General features: G+C 39.4%; 3 protein-coding genes and 1 pseudogene across 4 annotated transcripts in view; 1 reads left to right on the forward strand and 3 right to left on the reverse strand.

Annotated features, from left to right (window-relative positions):
* Nucleotides 1-2336, reverse strand: part of LOC122061525 (protein LEAD-SENSITIVE 1-like) — a 3535-nt gene extending 1199 nt beyond the window's left edge. The window contains exon 1 of one of the 2 annotated variants that reach the window (XM_042624812.1): nucleotides 2114-2336. Coding sequence is in view for 1 of the 2 variants with exons in the window: in XM_042624811.1 (XP_042480745.1) it covers nucleotides 2114-2207 (94 nt within the window). In the remaining variant the exon portion in view is untranslated. The remainder of the gene's footprint in view (nucleotides 1-2113) is intronic. The other variant, XM_042624811.1, reaches the window with a different exon arrangement.
* Nucleotides 2337-4929: 2593 nt separating this feature from the next.
* Nucleotides 4930-6428, reverse strand: LOC122060607 (annotated as a pseudogene).
* A 312-nt stretch (nucleotides 6429-6740) lies between these two features.
* Nucleotides 6741-11330, forward strand: LOC122061526. Its single transcript, XM_042624814.1, has 5 exons — nucleotides 6741-7164; nucleotides 7547-7752; nucleotides 8351-8449; nucleotides 9960-10033; nucleotides 10757-11330. The coding sequence occupies exons 1-5, from the start codon at nucleotides 6855-6857 to the stop codon at nucleotides 10980-10982; spliced, it is 915 nt and encodes a 304-aa protein (XP_042480748.1). The 5' UTR covers nucleotides 6741-6854; the 3' UTR covers nucleotides 10983-11330.
* LOC122061524 (pentatricopeptide repeat-containing protein At2g13600-like) lies at nucleotides 11208-14059 on the reverse strand. Its single transcript, XM_042624810.1, has one exon. It carries the CDS (start codon nucleotides 13900-13902, stop codon nucleotides 11317-11319), a length of 2586 nt encoding a protein of 861 aa, XP_042480744.1. The 5' UTR covers nucleotides 13903-14059; the 3' UTR covers nucleotides 11208-11316.
* Nucleotides 14060-17074: the final 3015 nt, after the last annotated feature.

The following is a 17074-nucleotide window of genomic DNA, read 5'->3' on the forward strand; positions in this document are numbered from 1 at the left end:
GGGGCCATACTATGGTTACTTGTTAATTTGTGATTGAAAAAAAAAAAAAAGAATTTCAGAAACATATTCATAATGCTTCTTCTCCATCTAACCTCAAGAGAGAAATCAGTATGATAAAGTTTATCTTATCACTGGAAGAACTAAAAGAAGCCAAAAAAATTTGCATGCTTATCACTTCCCTCCAACATGAACCTAATAGAATTTGAAAGTCAATAGAACCCCACAGAAATGAAGAAAACAATGACCTTACAGGTCTAGCAACACTTATTAGTGACATCAGCTGCAAGCTGAGAATCAATAGCAATAGACAGTCTGAAAATTTGACCTTCTTCTACAGTTATAACCCCTGTTAAGATAGATTTGAGTTCAAAGACTAAAAATATTGAAGACTCCTTCAAAAACTCGGCATAAGCTAAAATTGTATCATTACTCTGCAGTTATTCAAGTGATCAAAGCAGTCATCTGATGAAATGTGGGGACAACACAACAAAATCAGTAAGCCATGTGGTTTTCCCACGCAGGGGGGAACTAGGGCTCTAAGATATATCAAAAGAATCTTCATTGACTTGATCAGATAAATGGGTGGCAAAGTGTGAAACAGAATTGGTTAGTAGTATGAGATTAAACACACTTTTTCACAAACACCATGATAGGTTTATGATCAGGATCTAATGAAATGCCATGTATAGGATCTCGATTCTAGCAGAAAGTAATATGCAATATATGAACATTGGAGTGGGGACTGCACAAGATTGATGCAGCAAATGATGCAGATAAGAAGATGTGTACGATGGTACCAGCCGGCTTAAACTTAAAACATAGCATTGAAGTGAGATATAACATCTAGATGGATACATGCACATGAAGAACCCAGTAAACCAACATTTCCTTTGCTTCAAGCAGCAAATGTGTGCTCTAAGTATATATTAAACAGTAAGTGGTTTTAGAAAACCTCTTGAGTCCAATCAAAACAAGGAATCTCCACAATAAGAACCCGCATTACAATTAGGACAAACATTTGGGATATTATTGTTCTTTCATAACTCAAGGAAGCCAAAACCATAGACAACTTGTTAGATTCACTAAAAATAAGATGTTCAGTAAGGAAGTCTAACTATGACTTTAGTTGGTTCAGGGGAGGAATCCAAACTGAAGTTTCAGAAAAGTTTCCAACTCCAGGACTGGGAGATACAAAATTTCTCCACAATCATCAAAGTTGCGCATTCTGCATTTATTTTGGACGAATTTATTTTCTGACAAGAATAAATTCTTAGTAGTAAGGTTGCTCCATTGTGGCCAAGTGGTCAGGGGTTGAAACAGCCTCTCTACGAAGCAGGGGGTAAGGCTGCGTGCATTATGACCCTCCCCAACCCTGCAGTGGCAAGAGCCTCATACACTGGGTACGCCCCAGCCCCCTTTTTTTCTAACTCAGCAATGGAAGAAACACAAGAAGCCTCACCAAGGAACCCCAAAACCAAATTCTTCACTGTGGAAAAAACCAGGATCCTTATCAATGCTGCTTTGTCCAAGAAGAAAATAATTATACTCCGCAATTATAATAATAATAATAATAATAATAATAAAAAAAATGATCTTTTGTACTTCAATTTCAAGGTTTTATTCTTTCTCACTTCTGGAATAGCTTAAACCAAGGAATCTCATGTACAGACACAAGACTCAAGCAAGCTAAACAAGAGATCCTTTCTTCATCACTGCAAAATTTCTAGCAAAACTCTCCTCCCTGGTGGGTAGACTCATAAGGTCTCAATTAACCGTATAGAAAACAAAAATGCACAAAGGGAATCCAAAAGGAAAGCTTCTAGATTGGCCATTTTAACAATTTCTGAGGGAAACCCTCCAATCCTGGGAGAAATTAACTCAATTACCGATTCACATTGAGGAAAAAAACTCCAGCAAGTGAACTAAACAGAATAAAAATCGGAGAAAACGAAATTAAAATAATTAAAAAAAAAAAGTACCAAAAATGAAATGTGAGAAACCAGAATCACATATGTAAACTAAAATGTCTGCATGATCCTTGAAAAATTCATATAATTGAAAATAGTTCTTAGAAAGAAATGGAACGAAGAAACAGAGATGGGTTCTGAGCTACCGTGGTGAGAGTAAGTATAAATGGCTCTCCAGGAGTAAATGTGATCGCCTGCTTTGATCTCGCTTCTCTCTACCTTATTGGAAAGGAGACCCATCTCTGTACTCTCTCTCTCTCTCTCTCTAGCCTGTGCTGCAGTTGACCAACCCCTCAAGCTGGATAAACAAGGGGAAGAGGAAAGATGGAAGAGAGAGAGAAGACTCCAAAGGGCCAAGGGGATGACGATGTGGTCTTTAAAACAACTACTGCCAAATATTACTGTATTAGTATCTGTATCGGCCGATATGGTACCAGTATCACAGGCAACTGATATCAATAATACGGTATGAGGTAAATGATAGAAAAAACTCAAAATATCGGTCTTTTGAGGGTACAATGACTCCATCCAACCTGATACAACTGATTTATATGAATATTAGTATTGGTAACAGAGGTATGCAAAGGCAAAAAGGATCTTAATTGCAAGAGCCACTCGTGGAGCAGGGATGAAAATCGGCCTTAATGATTTAACGATGCCGAGTGAAAAAACCATCGCTCAACAGCTAAAAGTTACCCTAACGATAAGAGGTTGATCTTCCTAACACTTCACATCGATAAGAAAAAACTCCACCATCAATCCTTTCAATATTAACATGGATATCAGTATCGGCTGAGACCGATATGAATACCGGAATTGATGACAAGACCTTTTCTGCAATAATTTGCCCTTTCAAAAGAAAAAGATAGTGGGCCCAATCCAATAGAAATAGAGTGATAGAGAATGATTGCTTTGCATGCGCCATGCCTTTGCTTTTTCTTAGCTCCTTCCCTCATCTCTTCTTTCTCTTGTGGGTCTCTTTCCAAATACCTTGTTTGTTTGTCTTTCTTTTCTATTTCTCTAATTGCTATCAATTATTATTATAATGGAAAAGCAAACAAAGATTCTAACGGCTTGTTAATAAATAATGGGAATTAACAATCTCTTGGGCTTGGGCTTGGGCTTGGGCTTGGACCTTGTAAATTCTAGATCAGGAATAGTTTGGGTCCTTTTAGGCCGAATGATTTGCCACCTGGTCAGATTGGTTCAGTTTTGGTCGGATTGAACCGGTTTTGATTAGTATTGGATCGAATCGTTGTTTCAGTTTTGATTCAAGTTTTATTGTTTTGTCTTATCGGGTTATTATTAGTCCGATTCAGTTTCGGCGTGTCGTACAAGTATTTAAAAAGCAAAATATATATATATATATATATATTTGGCTTTTTTGGTTTCTTGTCAATTCTTTGTTGGGAAATATGCCCACACTCCTAATCTACCTAAAATGGTGAATTTCAACTTCCATGAACCATGTATGTTCAAGTAAGCTTAAATATTCAAGCCAAGACAAAGGAATGAAGTAGGTGAAGAAATGAAGACTTGAAGCTCCCGTCAAAGAAGAATGAAGACTTGAAGCTCCCATCAAAGTGCAGGTCAACCGCTAAAAGTGGAGGTCGATTGGTTGATGACTGGTTTGCTTAAATCACCATCAAACGTCTATATTTTGTAACGGCTATTTTTTGGAGGTTGATCGGGACACCAAAAAAATAACTATTTGGATGAGATTTTTTACCTATTTGAATGCCCTAATCTCACCTATAAATACCTCAATCGCTAGTAGTTAATAATAATCAATTCCTAAGCAACTAAAACACAATACTAAAGCATTTGAGGTGAATTCTAATCTTTCTTTCCTAAAGCTATTGGGTGACTTATTCTACACAAGGAAAAGCCTAAGGAGAGTCTACAAGGTCTTCCTTATTATCAATCATATTACCTAGACATTAAAGACCAAGTGAAGTGTCTCATTTTCTTACTTTATTGCATATCATTTGCACCGCACAGAGGTAACTTTATTCCACTACTTCTTATTATTTCTTTGTCATAGAGTTAGGTAACTCTAAGTTGGATAGTTGGAAGTACGTGATACACTAGACTGTACTTAGCTATTGGGTAGGTTTCTCTTATTCTAAAAAGAGTAGTAAGGTCCCTCTCTACTTAAAAAGAGATTGTAAAAGTCACACTCTCTACTTGTAAAAGAGATTGTACGGATTCCCTTATCCTTAAAATATTATGTAAATGTTTTCCTCTCTATTTACTGTACTAAAAGGGAAGAGCTAATAGAATATCTTACAAGTAAAACTTGTAGGAAGTGGACTAGACTCAGATTGAGTCGAACCATCATATATCTTGGTGTGTGATTGTGTCTATTTTACTATTTGGAATTCATAATTCAAAAATGGTTTAAATTTCACTAGCATAACATATTCACCCACCCTCCAGGTTACTTCATTCTATTGTTTTTTTTAATTGGTTTTTCGTTTTTATTACTATTACTGTCTCAGAAAACCCCAATCCGAAACCACTTGATAACATAATCGAATCAATCAGATTTCAACTTAGGAGTCAAGGTAAAAAAAAAAAAAGAGTAAGTCCGAGTTTTCATTGCATCAATGTTTTTAGTCAAGTCATGTGAAACTCATCGAGTCAGTATTTTTTTTTTTCATTTGACCATATACCATTCATAGACCATAAGTTTAGTCCACAACTAAATGAAAAATCCTAGAATTTTTGTTCATCATCTTCAATATTGTCCTTTGTTTTTCTCCTCACTTGCCAAACGAACCATAGCCTCACTTGGAAAAAAAGAAAAACAAAGATATTTAGAAAGGGTAAACATCACTCCCCCTCCCCTAAACTAAAGCGAAATATCAACTTGACCCACTACCTTTTTTAAAATCACTTCTCTCCCCTACAAGAAAAAGATACTAACAGCCTCAACATTAGATTGGGTTGTTAAGTCAAGTTAAATTATTTTATAATCCCTAAAATACACCCTTTCCCTCTTTCTCCCGTTTTTGCTTCTTATGGCTACCACACCTTCCACGATGTTCTCTTTTGCTACCCTCTCCGTATACTCCGCCATCCCTTCCCACCTCCTCCGGAACTCCGCCACCGCCACTTCATCCAACTTCTTCTCCCTCTCCCGATCAATGACGGCGGTGGAGAAGCTGTAATTATTCTCCCAAGACTTTCCCGGCGTCGGACGCAGCATGATTCTGTTGGGCGCCGCTCCTTGGTCCTCCAAGAACCGTACCACGGTGACTTTAATCTCGGGATGCTCCGCCATCCTTCCCCCCAACTCCAAACCCTCGCGGTCGTCGGGCTCACCGAAGAAAACGACACAGACTCTCTTTGCCACTGGGGCACTGGTCGACAGAATGATCCGCTTGGACCCACCGAAACCGCCCAGGTGACGGTTCACCAGAACTGCCGCGGAGCAGGGTGAGTCCTTAAGGATCCTCTAGTTCACAATCCTCCAGCTGTGACCCACGTTCTCCAACTCACCCGGCCAGGACCCAGACCCGTCCCCTCTGCCCTGCTTATGGAAGGGCAGGATGATCATGCTTACCCGCTTCTTCTCTGCCACTTAGCAAACATCCTTGTGCATAGTGTGTAGGGCCGAGATTGCCGTCATGGTCCGAACCTTGACTCGGCCGAGTTGGCCGTAAGCCTCGAAGGCTTCGGTGACGCCGTCGTGGGAATCTCCATTGCGTAGACGGTCAATGAAAGGTCGTTCCTGCGAGCCCGTTGGGCCATGATAATGGAGGAGGTTCGCTCAGTGAGTTCCACCAGGTGCATGACGTAAAGCTTGAGAGGGGATCCCCTTGTTGCCACGAATGGACTCGATGAGGTTGATGAGTGAGGGTACGTTGCCAGGGCCGTGTACACAGGTCAGGATGCGTAGCTTGTCTTTGGCTTTGGCGTTGGAGGGGGACTCACGTTGGAGCTTGTGTTGGGCAGGGAGGCCTGTACGGCATGCGGGCTTGTAGAGCATCATAACCGTTGGAGTGGTGATGAATGTGGTGAAGAGTGCCATCAGTACCAAAATGACAAATATCTCATTAGTCCTCCATTTGATGCTGAGGTGTAGAGCTGGTTCAACACCCTTTGCCTATAGGTGAGGACTGAGGAGGGGGTGGTGATGCCGGTAGTTGGGGTTCCTTACGGACAATTTTTCAGAGAAAGGGGGAAAAGGAGATTGAGGGAAAGGTGGTATTTTAGGGATTATAAAAAATTTTCATTTGACTTAATAGTCAAATCTAACGGTTGGGACGGTTAGATAACATCTTTTTCTTATAGGGGAGGGGAGTGATATTTTCAGAAATATGGTGGATCAAGTTGATATTTCTCCTTAGTTCAGGTGAGGGGAGAGATGTTTTAACCTTTAAAAAATAAGAACAAAACATGATTTACCTTAGTCACCAGGTTTTGAAAAGGGCGAGTTGAGTATAAAAACTTCATTTTCCAACTGATCAAGCATTAGGGTTCGATATCACTTCGATTTACAGATATTATATTTTCGGTTTCGATCAATCCCTCTAGATTGGATGCTTGAATAGCAATGTTGAATAAGGCGAGAATTAATAACATTAAACCTCAAGGGGAGAGCTCAGTTGGCAATGAGACCACACCTGACTACTTGAGGAAAAGCAAATTAGCTCAGTACCTGAGATCCACTTGCACAATCCGAGGTTCTGGTGCCCAAGTCAGAAGAGGCCCAGCCCAACAAAAGCCCAGCCTAGCCCATTTTTATCAGCCCTTCTTCTTCGGAGGTCATGGGTAGAGAGAGCAGTAGGACAGAGGACTAGAGCATTATGTAGCAAGGCGAGCGATATAGAGAGTACAGAGGTTAGAGAGAGAGAAGAGAGAGACAGAGACCCTTGAAGGATGTATCTGAAGAAGGCACTGTGGAGCGAGGGTTTAAATTTGGAATCTCAATCTCAGTCTCAGTCGCAGCCTGAGTCTGCATCATCATCTACACCGGCGGTTGCAGACTTGGTGAATTCCCTCCACAAGCGGCGACTCTACAGGGAGGTGACCCTCGCCCTCCGCACCGGTTTGAGAGACGCCAGAGCTGAGTTCTCATTCCTCCGAGTCCGTGGACTTCGCAGCATTCTCAAGTTCCTCCAATCGGTCGCTGAGTCTGATTCTATGATTCGCCTCTTCTACCATGGCCAATCTCTCCCTGAACTCCAAGGTAGTCTCTCTTCCTCTATGTATTTACGTTTTCTTGATTTACCCTTTGAAATTCCTCCTTCCGATCCACGCTTCTCTGCTAGCAGGATTCAATTTTAGGGCTTCTGGGTCTCGTCTTTGCGAGAGCTGGAATGATAATCAGCTCTATCTAATTCGTAATCTGCTTGATTCTTGAAATGTTCATAAAGAAAAATTTCCCATTTCGTCTCCACGGTGGGCGTTTTCCGTATTTGTTGACCTTGAGCATTGTTTATTTTATTGTACTAGTTTCCCCTTGTTGTTATAGTCTAGTTGTGCCTTCTCTTTTTATTGGATATATTGCAATTTCTTATGAACTTGCTGCTATCGAATGGCTGACCTTAAAATTTTATGCTACGTAACAGTGGTTCCTGTTTTGTTTGAGAATTCTTTTAAGCAATCGAAGGATGAACAAGCACCAACTTTAGATCATATATTCAGTGTGGAGCCTATGAAGATAACTAGTCCTTCAACAGACACTGAACTTGCACTTGCGCTTAGAGTTCTGGAAGGATGTTGTCTACTCCACAGGGAAAGCACAGCTTTTGCCCATCAACATAAAGCAATCAAAGTATAAGTTTCCCTTCACCCTTCACCCTACAGTTATGCTTAATGTGGATTGCTTTGGTTGTTGAATCGATAATTCTCATCGCAAATGGTTCTAAAATACTGAAAATGATTTGAGATAAAGGAATGGTAGCAAAGTTGATTTTTGAAAAAGGAAATGGTAGGTAGCAAAGTGGATTTACAAGTTTTACGATTTCCTCCAATCATCATGGAAGTCGCTTTCAGATGTGCACGTAGACGGATTTATCATCAGCACTTGGTTGATTTGATTGATGCTGTTTATGCATTAATTTGATTTGGTTTTATTTTCTCCCCCACTTTTCAGTCATGGAATTCTTTCTTGTTATTTTTGGGATGAATGGCTTTCTTATTCATGCAAATACATCCTATCAAGTTGTTGCATTTTTTTAGTTCTAATTCCCATAACGATCTCTACAAGTTACTCAAACACTGCATCTCTTTTGAGTGTCTGGATCTTCTGTTACTCCATCTCTGAAGTATTCAACTAAAATTTCCTTGATTTAGCTTGGGTATCTTAAAATTTTTTTGAGACACATGGTGTGTAAGTGTTGGAGAAGGACTGATAGTTTGGTCACCTGCAGGTGTTGATGAATATATTATCGACTCGAGGGCCCCTTGTCCAAGGTGCATGCTTGGATGCTTTAGTCTCTGTCATGCTGGATTCATCAGCTAATCAGACGGTATGGTAGCTTCTAATAGATTCCTGGTTAGGGGCTCCTTGAATGCGGTGATATGCCTGTATTCATTTGATCAATTCTTGACTTTTATTTTGTTTTAGTTAGTGGTCGGTTTTCTTACAACCATCAGAATGATGTAACAATTTCTTTGAGCTACGCTTTTATCCCATAAGGCCTGAAGTATGTTGTAGTTAAGAATCTTTTTATCGATTCTAATATCTTATTTTTATAATATGGTTGAGAGGTCATCCTTGTAGGCTGACTTACCTATTTGTCATCTTTTCCCTCTTGTAGCTTCTTTTTGGGCTCCTCGCTCTCTTCAATTTCCTAGCTGGAATATGTTTCTTTGCCTTCTCTTCACATTTGACTACCATTTCCAACAAAGAGCGACCTTAAATACTCTTCCACCACCTTATGCCAAATGCTATTAAACGAAAACTACACCTTTTAATGACGCATGTAGCAACCAGAGTGGATGTTCTAATAGCTTGGCATCCTCATCAAATACTTGCCCACCCTCCTTGTATGCTTAGGTTGTTTGAGAGAGAGCTTCAGCTTTTTAATGTTAAGATCCCCTTCCACCGGGGGTTTTAAAAGATATCCTTGAAATACCTTCCACACAATTCTTCGATTAGGAAAAGAACATCTTTACAACTAGGTACTAGACCGCCCTTGCAATCATGGTTTTTCTGTTTTGCTTGTAGAAGTGAGATTAATCAATCTAAAACCTTTTTAAAAGGTTTGATGGATATATTTCCATTTCATCATCCTTCATAATCATAATTCTTCAAATAATGGCAATGATGTTGCAGCCATAAAACCCTAAGGAGTTGATATGTCCTATTATTTTCTCTGTATTTCTTGGTCATTCCATCTTCTTTTAAACTTGATCTCTTCTATTTCTGTTATTCTCTTTTACCATCTGCTGTTTCACATCCCATATTCCCTAACTCCAGTTTCTGTTTGAAACTCATAGCTTTTTACAACAAGAGCTTGTCCATCGATGAAAATCGATTGCTTTCAAAACCTTTCTTTTGTGGGAAATCTCAAAAAAGAAACTTTATATCTGGAGTCCTAGAACTGACCTACTATTTCCACCCTAATTTCCTCCTCTGTTATTGTTCATAATTCAACCTCGGGCCAATAGCCTCAGATTTTAGGGTTTCCTAGACCCATTGTGAGAGAGCCCTCAAATAAGCATCAGTGGCCATTTGCAGAATCGTCAGTAACTTGTATGTCATTTGGGCTTGATTTTGGGTGATGCAGTTGTACCAGGTGTTAGCTAAACTCATATCGCTTTTGTAATGTCTTTGGACATTCAAATTTAAGTCGAGATCAAAGTAGAACAAATTACAGGGTAGATATGTCAACATTTGGAGCTGTAATTTTATTGATTATAAGATTGATGTATTTTTTACATTCTTTGTTGTTGGTCAAAATCAGTAAAGTGTGTTCTTTTATCTCATCCTTTTCTCTGTGGTTCATAAACCTGTTATGGCTATTTCTTTTCCAGGATTTTGAGGCATGCAATGGATTTGAGAAAATTACAGAGCTCATTAAAGACAAATTAGTGGATGAAGGCATAAGGTGATTTTTATTTTCTCAATTTTGTCCAGCTACTATTCTATATGCTAACACTTTTTCCTTGCAATAATGTATACCTTGTTGCTGATTGAATAGCATATGCCAAAGGATATACAGTGTCATGTTGTGTTGCAAATGGAGCTTCCTACCATAAAAAAGAGTAATATTCTGGATTTAGATGATTGTGCTACTTGGTTGATACAAAAAATTTGTGGCATGGACAACTGATGCAATTTTTTTATTATTTTTTTATTTGGAGGGGGTGGGGGAGGGGGGTCTTGTTATTAACTTTTTACGTTCTTTTATTTAAATGTCGTACATTTTCTTTTCTGCAAATATGGAGTTATTTAAATCTAAATTCATCATTGTACTTAACCAACACTTGGTGCCTGTTTACAACTGTGCCTTCGGATTTTGGGTTTCCTCCAAGTTTTGAGGGAATACCTCTAAACCGGGCTTGGTGCTGCCAATAATTGGCTGAAGAGTACTTAGTTTGTATCATGTTTCATTGAATCTAACATATATTAAACTTCACCAGCTTGGTCACATGGCTTAACCCATTATTCACTCCTCAATTAATTGTAGCAGGTTTCAAAGAGGAAAACCTGTCATTTATTCCTTAATAATTGCTTTGGTACCTTCATATTTTTTAAGCAACTCACAATTCTTAAATGGCTATTTCAACATCTACTGATAAAGAAAGAAATGTGCTTCTCTTTGGTTCAGAATAAGATGTGGGGAGTTCCTGTTGCTACTTATTGGACATGTAAATGGTAGGGAAAGGCCTCCCATGGCGACTATACATGAAGACATGAAGCGACTTATGGGTGAGAGGTCAGCATCACTGATATGGGCAGCAAGCCAGTTCGGGTCAACCCTTGACCCTGAGCAGAGGCAGATGGATCTGCATATCCAAGCTCGTAGGGTGCTCGAGTCATTGGATCTGTATTGAATCTATGAATTGGGAGCTGACTGAGATGCCAACTGATCTTCAACAGTCCACTTTAGTCGTCACTTTCATATCAATATCCAATTAGAAGTTCAAAGGAAAGTCAGGTTGCTAGTGCTAGGAGTGGGCAATTGGCTATTTGTTTATTTGTTTGTTTCCATTGGTAGCCGCAACCTGGGAAGGGAGTTAAGGGAGGAGCAGTTGTGAAATCTGTATACATGACACAGGTTGAATATGAAGCATGTATCAGTAAAATCATGTTTTCCAGTGATTTGTGGGACAGTTGCATACACTATACAGAAGTTTTATGTGGTACTTTGCTATGAATACCAAGCTATCATATTCCACTTACATGAGTTCTATAACCTTCTAACCCCATTTGAATGGTCAAATTATCCAATGTAGAATATATCTCCTCTGCCCTTTTGTGAGATCTGTCACAAGCAAGAAACACATGAGTCTGATATCTATCCTCGATCCAACTACATCCTGGGCTCTTTTGCATTCCTCTGTCCTTGACAATCAGCCTTGTGTGCGCAAGATTGTCCCATCTCCTTGCATAAGCATACAAGTTTGCCAGAAGAACATAGTTTGCAGCATTATGTGGTTCCAATTTGATTAGCCAGTTTGCTGCAATTTCCCCTAATTCAACATTCCTATGGATGACACAGCCACCGAGCAAGGCACCCCATGTCACAGAATCAGCTTCCACAGGCATCTTCTTAACAAGCTCATAAGCTTCACTAAGCCATCCTGCACGACTGAGGAGATCAACCATACAAGTGTAGTGTTTTACTGAAGGTTCCACATTGTAATGAGCCATCAAATCAAAGTACTCCTTCCCTTGGTCAAGAGACCCAGCATGAACACACAAAGACAGTACAGATAGGAAGGTCACAGCATTTGGTATGATACCATAAGCCAGCATTTCACGGAAGAGAGTGATTCCTTCCTTTCCTTTTCCATGCATGGCATATCCAGCCAGCATGGCATTCCAGGACACCAGGTTGGGCTTTGATATCCTATTGAAGGCCAACTGTGCACGCTTTAGACATCCACATTTGGCATACATGTCCACAAGGGCTGCCCCAATTTGGACAGTGATGTCAAAACCACATCGGATTGCATGGGCGTGAACCTGCTGGCCTCGCTCGATGCTTGCTAACCTCGAGCAGGCAGGTAAAACTATTCCTACCGTGTAAACATCTGGCCTTAAATCTGAGGCATGCAGCATCTGAGAGAACGCTTGTAGAGCTGATTCATTGTGGCCATTTTCCACATAACCTGCTATGATTCCATTCCAGGTATATGTATTTGGATCAAACCCAGCTATTTTCATCTTTTGAAGAAGTTCTTGTACCTCCTCCATCTGATTACAGCGGGCATAGCCTGAGATTAAAATGTTCCATGTTGCCGTATCCTTTTCAAGTACCTCATCAAAAACCAACTGTGCTGCTACTAGATCATTGCATTTACAATACATCTCTACCAATGCACCACCCACAAAGGGATTAGACTGTAGGCCTCTAAGGATGGCATAAGAATGTATCTCTTTCCCCTGTTTCAGGGAAGCCAAGTCAGCACAGACAGTAAGAATGCTCCCTAAGGTGAAAGAGTCAGACTCGATTAGTTCTTCCGTCTGCATATCTCTAAACATCTGCAGAGCTTCATCAAACATACCATTTCCTACATAACCTGAAACCATTGAGTTCCACGTAGTAATATCTCTGTTGATCCCAAGAAGCTCCATTTGATCAAACAGCTTCTTTGCTTTATCGACCTCACCATTCTCATAATACCCAACAACCATAGTGTTGAACGAGATTAGGTTCCTCTCTGAAAGCTTCGAAAAGATGGTGAGAGCACTATCCATGTCACTACACCTCCGATATAAATCAAGCAACCCATTAATAACAAAAGGGTTGGACAGAAATCCATGCCTGGTTGTATAACCATGGATTTCCTTGCCAAGACTTAATGTTTGCAATCTGGCACAAGCAGGCAGTATGCTAGCCAGGGTGCGGGCATTCGGCTTAACCCCTGCTGCCTGCATTCTATGAAGCAACTCCAAAGCTTCCTTGTCATATCCGTTTTGGGCAAATCCAGCAATCACTGCACTCCAAGAAACAAGATTAGGTGACAACTTGTCTAATAATCTCATATTCTCTAGTAACTCCAATGCCTCAAAGACCAGACTATTAGTTGCACAACCAGTGACTATAGAATTCCATGAAACAATGTCTCTTTGGGGAATCATAGCTAAAACCTCCTTGGCATCACCCAAGCTTCCACACTTGCCATACATATCTATCAAAGCATTCCCCACATAAATGTTCATAATGAACCCACTCTTAATGACAAACCCATGTAGCTGCCTTCCCAGTTTTAGCGTACCCAGAGCACTGCAAACCTTCAAAAGCACAGGAAATATGAAAAACTCCAAATTTATCCCTTCAAATAGTAGTTCTTGAAACAGTGAAAGACACTCCTCAAGGTAACAATGAACAGAAAAAACAGTAATAATAGCTGTCCATGAGTATATATTTCTCAGGGGCATTTTCTCGAACAACAACCTTGCTTGCTCAACGCAACCACACCTGCCATACATTTCCAGCAGCTTAGTTTCTAAAAACTCATGCCCACAAAACCCATTTTTAATAGAGTGGGCGTGAATCTGTTTTCCCAGATGGGGACATGTACAAGATTCAATGATAGGAGCATATGAACATGAGTCTGGCGGACCATGAAGGAACGAGAGAGAGTTTCGCTTAATTGAGAGAGGTGAATCCAAGGACTGGTTGGTGGGTTTTGAGTTTTGAAGGGATAAGTTTGTGGCGTTCTGACGAGAGTTTGAATCATTGCAGGAATGTGGCAATGGCGGATTAAAGATATGTCGAATGTCCGACGCCGGAAGAGCAGCCATTTTGTGCTGTAAGGCGTCTAAAGACTAGTGCAAACACTGTCGATTGCAGTGGAAAAGATATCTTGGGAAGACAGTTTTCCTTCGTCCACAATTGAGAGGGAAAAATTTGGCTGTTACCGGTTGCAGCCAGCCCCGACTGATAGCTAAAGAAATAAAATAATTCAACTCCTCTTAGGTTCATAAATACCCTGTATAGTATTTTTCAAAATACCCTTTTAAATTTCATTTTTTAGGCTGTCACAAGGGTTGCAGCTACTTGGTTGTAGCTAAATTTCATCTCAATAGAGAGATATATCGAATATGGATATCGTTTAATTACCAATAAAGCAGAATCTTCATCCTACCTGACACAACTATAAATAAGGGAGATTCCATTTCACTGGTAATTACCCATGATAGAGAATCCAGACTTAATCCTATCTGCCTACAGTAGGAACCTTTCCTACACTCAATTTCAAATGCCAACAATTGGATTGTAAATTGGGTTTTTTCTAATGTGGAAAAAGTTTTTCTTCACCGTGAGGTAAACATCACTATGCGATCAAAGGGATGAGACCCCCCCCCCCAAAGTGGCCCGTATTAGTCATGGTGAACAGATTTTTGTTTAATATAGAAACTCGATCCCTTTTCATTTCTCAAACTAAGTTATGAAAATCATTTCCACCAGAAAAAAAAAAAAAAAGTTATGAAAATCTTCTTTTCTAGAGGATCTCATGTTTATTGTACCCTCAGTTTTGCCCTTAAGTGGATGAACAAAGTTTTCCCCCAGGGGGAGGGGTTTGCACTTTTTTTAATAGAATTTGGATGTGGGTGGATTTTTTTTTTTTTATATATCACCAATATGGAGGGTCTTATATCTTTTTTTATTTTTAGAAAAATGATGTACACAACGATGGGTGTAACTAATGGAATCTCCTACGCAGACACTTAAGACCATTGGATATGTTGGGAAGCAATTCAATGTACGATCCATCGCTGCTACATCACATGCAATCCACCAATGAAACACTAACATTGTCCTCTCCTTTCTCTGCCTCCATTGCCACTGCACTCCTAGCCGTGAACTCTCTCTCTCTCTCTCTCTGAGACACCCCTCTTGCTATCACAATTAGAGGTCATCTCCTGGATCTTTCTGAGTTAAATTCCTCTACACATACGTCCACCTGCACATATGGTTCAAGTTCCAAACATGTCCCACCTGCCTGCCCTTTTAAAAGGGTGAAGAAGGGCGAGGTGCGGAGTCTGTTGACACCTGATCCATATGTACAGGCGAGCATACTTCTAGTGGAACAACGAATGATTGAAATACCTCCCACCCCATCCGACGGTGAATAAGATGGGAACACGAGAAGTTACATTACACATTGCTAGCAAATAAATTCCTCTTGGGCCCTCTCATCTTCTTTACCGGGTACTGAGTGTTTTATCTGCCATCAGTTTGGGTTATTTCAGATTTAAGGTGGAATCTGATAACTTAGCAGTGTCTGTTGAGGACATCATATTCATTTGTTCTTTCCCCACTTAGTTGTTCATTTCACTATGTTCTATGGGTAGTTAATTGTATAGCTCATTACCAAAAAAAAAAAAAAAGCTAATTGTATAGTTGATTCCCTTATCAGGAAAGGCATGTTCTTCTGGTGTAGGAGAGTGTGACTTAATTCCACTTCTTGGTTTCTACAATTTTGTAAAAATGAAGCCTTGATTTATAATCGGAACACGATTCAATAAATTCCTCGTTCACCAAAAAAAAAATGTCTTACCAAATCAAATTGATGGCCAAATCAATCTTTATTGATTTTTTGGTAAAACAAATTAACTCTTCATGTGGCCAAGATAGGGTATTTTGGCAATTAAATATGTCCCCATTTGAAATAAATATGGGGGACCACACTTACACACTGGTCCATAAAATGTTCTACTGAAAAAAAAAAAAAAGAAGAAGGTCCGTATCATGGATTACGGCATAGGATTGGGCTACTGGATGATTTTGCTCCCAAAGATTTCGAAATCAAGTTTTTTTTTTTTATTTTACCATTTTACCCTCTAATTGTATCATGGCACCGATCTAGTATAGGCTTAGGTATTGGAAATGACGTCGGCTGATATGCATCTACCTTGTTGGTGAATTTTTTTTTTATTGAATTAGTGTTTCTTATAATTTAACAAGAAGCTTTGGAGGTCAACGCTCGAGACATACTCTATGGGATGGAGCATGCATCAGATGGAGGATGGATGATAAAAGAGATCTGAAATTATTCTAAGGAGATAAAAGGAAGATCAATTTTTTGAGGGGAGCATTAAATTGTGGCCTTGGAACTCATTACTACTAGTTTACTACTGTTTATTGTCCACAATGTTTTGTTTAAAACCAAATTTTGGTTAAGGCCTAACACCGACCAAGTTCTCATTATGCACAGTTTAGTTAGAAAGGCTATGAACAATAGGCTTTACATTAACACTGTTAACCTTGACATTAATGTTCTAACTTACCTTCCTTAATTAGTGAAATTTTTTATTTTGATAAAAAAAAAAAAAAAGTTCACTAGAACACATCATCTTCATGGTTGTCAAGGTGGATCTCCAATTTTTACCTGATGAGAGGGTGTGAAAATTTTAACATAAAATTTCAGAACCTGATTCAATCAAACATTCTCCTCTGTATTGATATGTATACTTGTATTTTTCAATTGGTTGTCTATGTTAGTGGACCTTTTTGTGTAATCCCTAGATTTTTAATGCTTCATTTTACCACTTGACAATATCAATTTGTCCCCCAAAAAAAATAAGACAGTCTCTGGATTGAAACCTAACATATAAGCTGGGGATCTTAAGGTCTACCTATCTATAAAATTTGAATCCTATTCATCTACCACATGGTAAAAACTGGGTCATCCTGACAAGCATAGTCCACATCTCATTTTAAGTTTGAACTCGTCAAGATGATCGTCCTAGGTAACTTGGCCCCATTTTTCTTCAATTCTTCAATGTTTGTGTGTGTCGTTACTTGTTATATGGAAAAATATAATTTGGCTTGCCCTTACCTAAGAAGTAGACAAGATCCCTTGTGTTATATATCATTTTTTTTTTTTTCCTTTTCGGGTCAACCATTGTGTTATCAAACGGGCCCTTATATGTCACATTGAAAGGTACTTTCGAAAATTTAACCATTTAA

This window comes from Macadamia integrifolia, chromosome 14, assembly GCF_013358625.1.
Source record: "Macadamia integrifolia cultivar HAES 741 chromosome 14, SCU_Mint_v3, whole genome shotgun sequence".
Lineage (NCBI taxonomy): Eukaryota > Viridiplantae > Streptophyta > Magnoliopsida > Proteales > Proteaceae > Macadamia > Macadamia integrifolia.

Excerpts from the sequence above, each read along its gene's own strand:
- LOC122061526 (XM_042624814.1), top strand. The coding sequence starts at position 6,855 with ATGTATCTGAAGAAGGCACTGTGGAGCGAGGGTTTAAATTTGGAATCT. Across the intron at positions 7,753-8,350 it reads ATCAACATAAAGCAATCAAA|GTGTTGATGAATATATTATC; the intron begins GTATAAGTTTCC and ends GGTCACCTGCAG. Across the intron at positions 8,450-9,959 it reads ATTCATCAGCTAATCAGACG|GATTTTGAGGCATGCAATGG; the intron begins GTATGGTAGCTT and ends TTTCTTTTCCAG.
- LOC122061524 (XM_042624810.1), bottom strand. The coding sequence starts at position 13,902 with ATGGCTGCTCTTCCGGCGTCGGACATTCGACATATCTTTAATCCGCCA.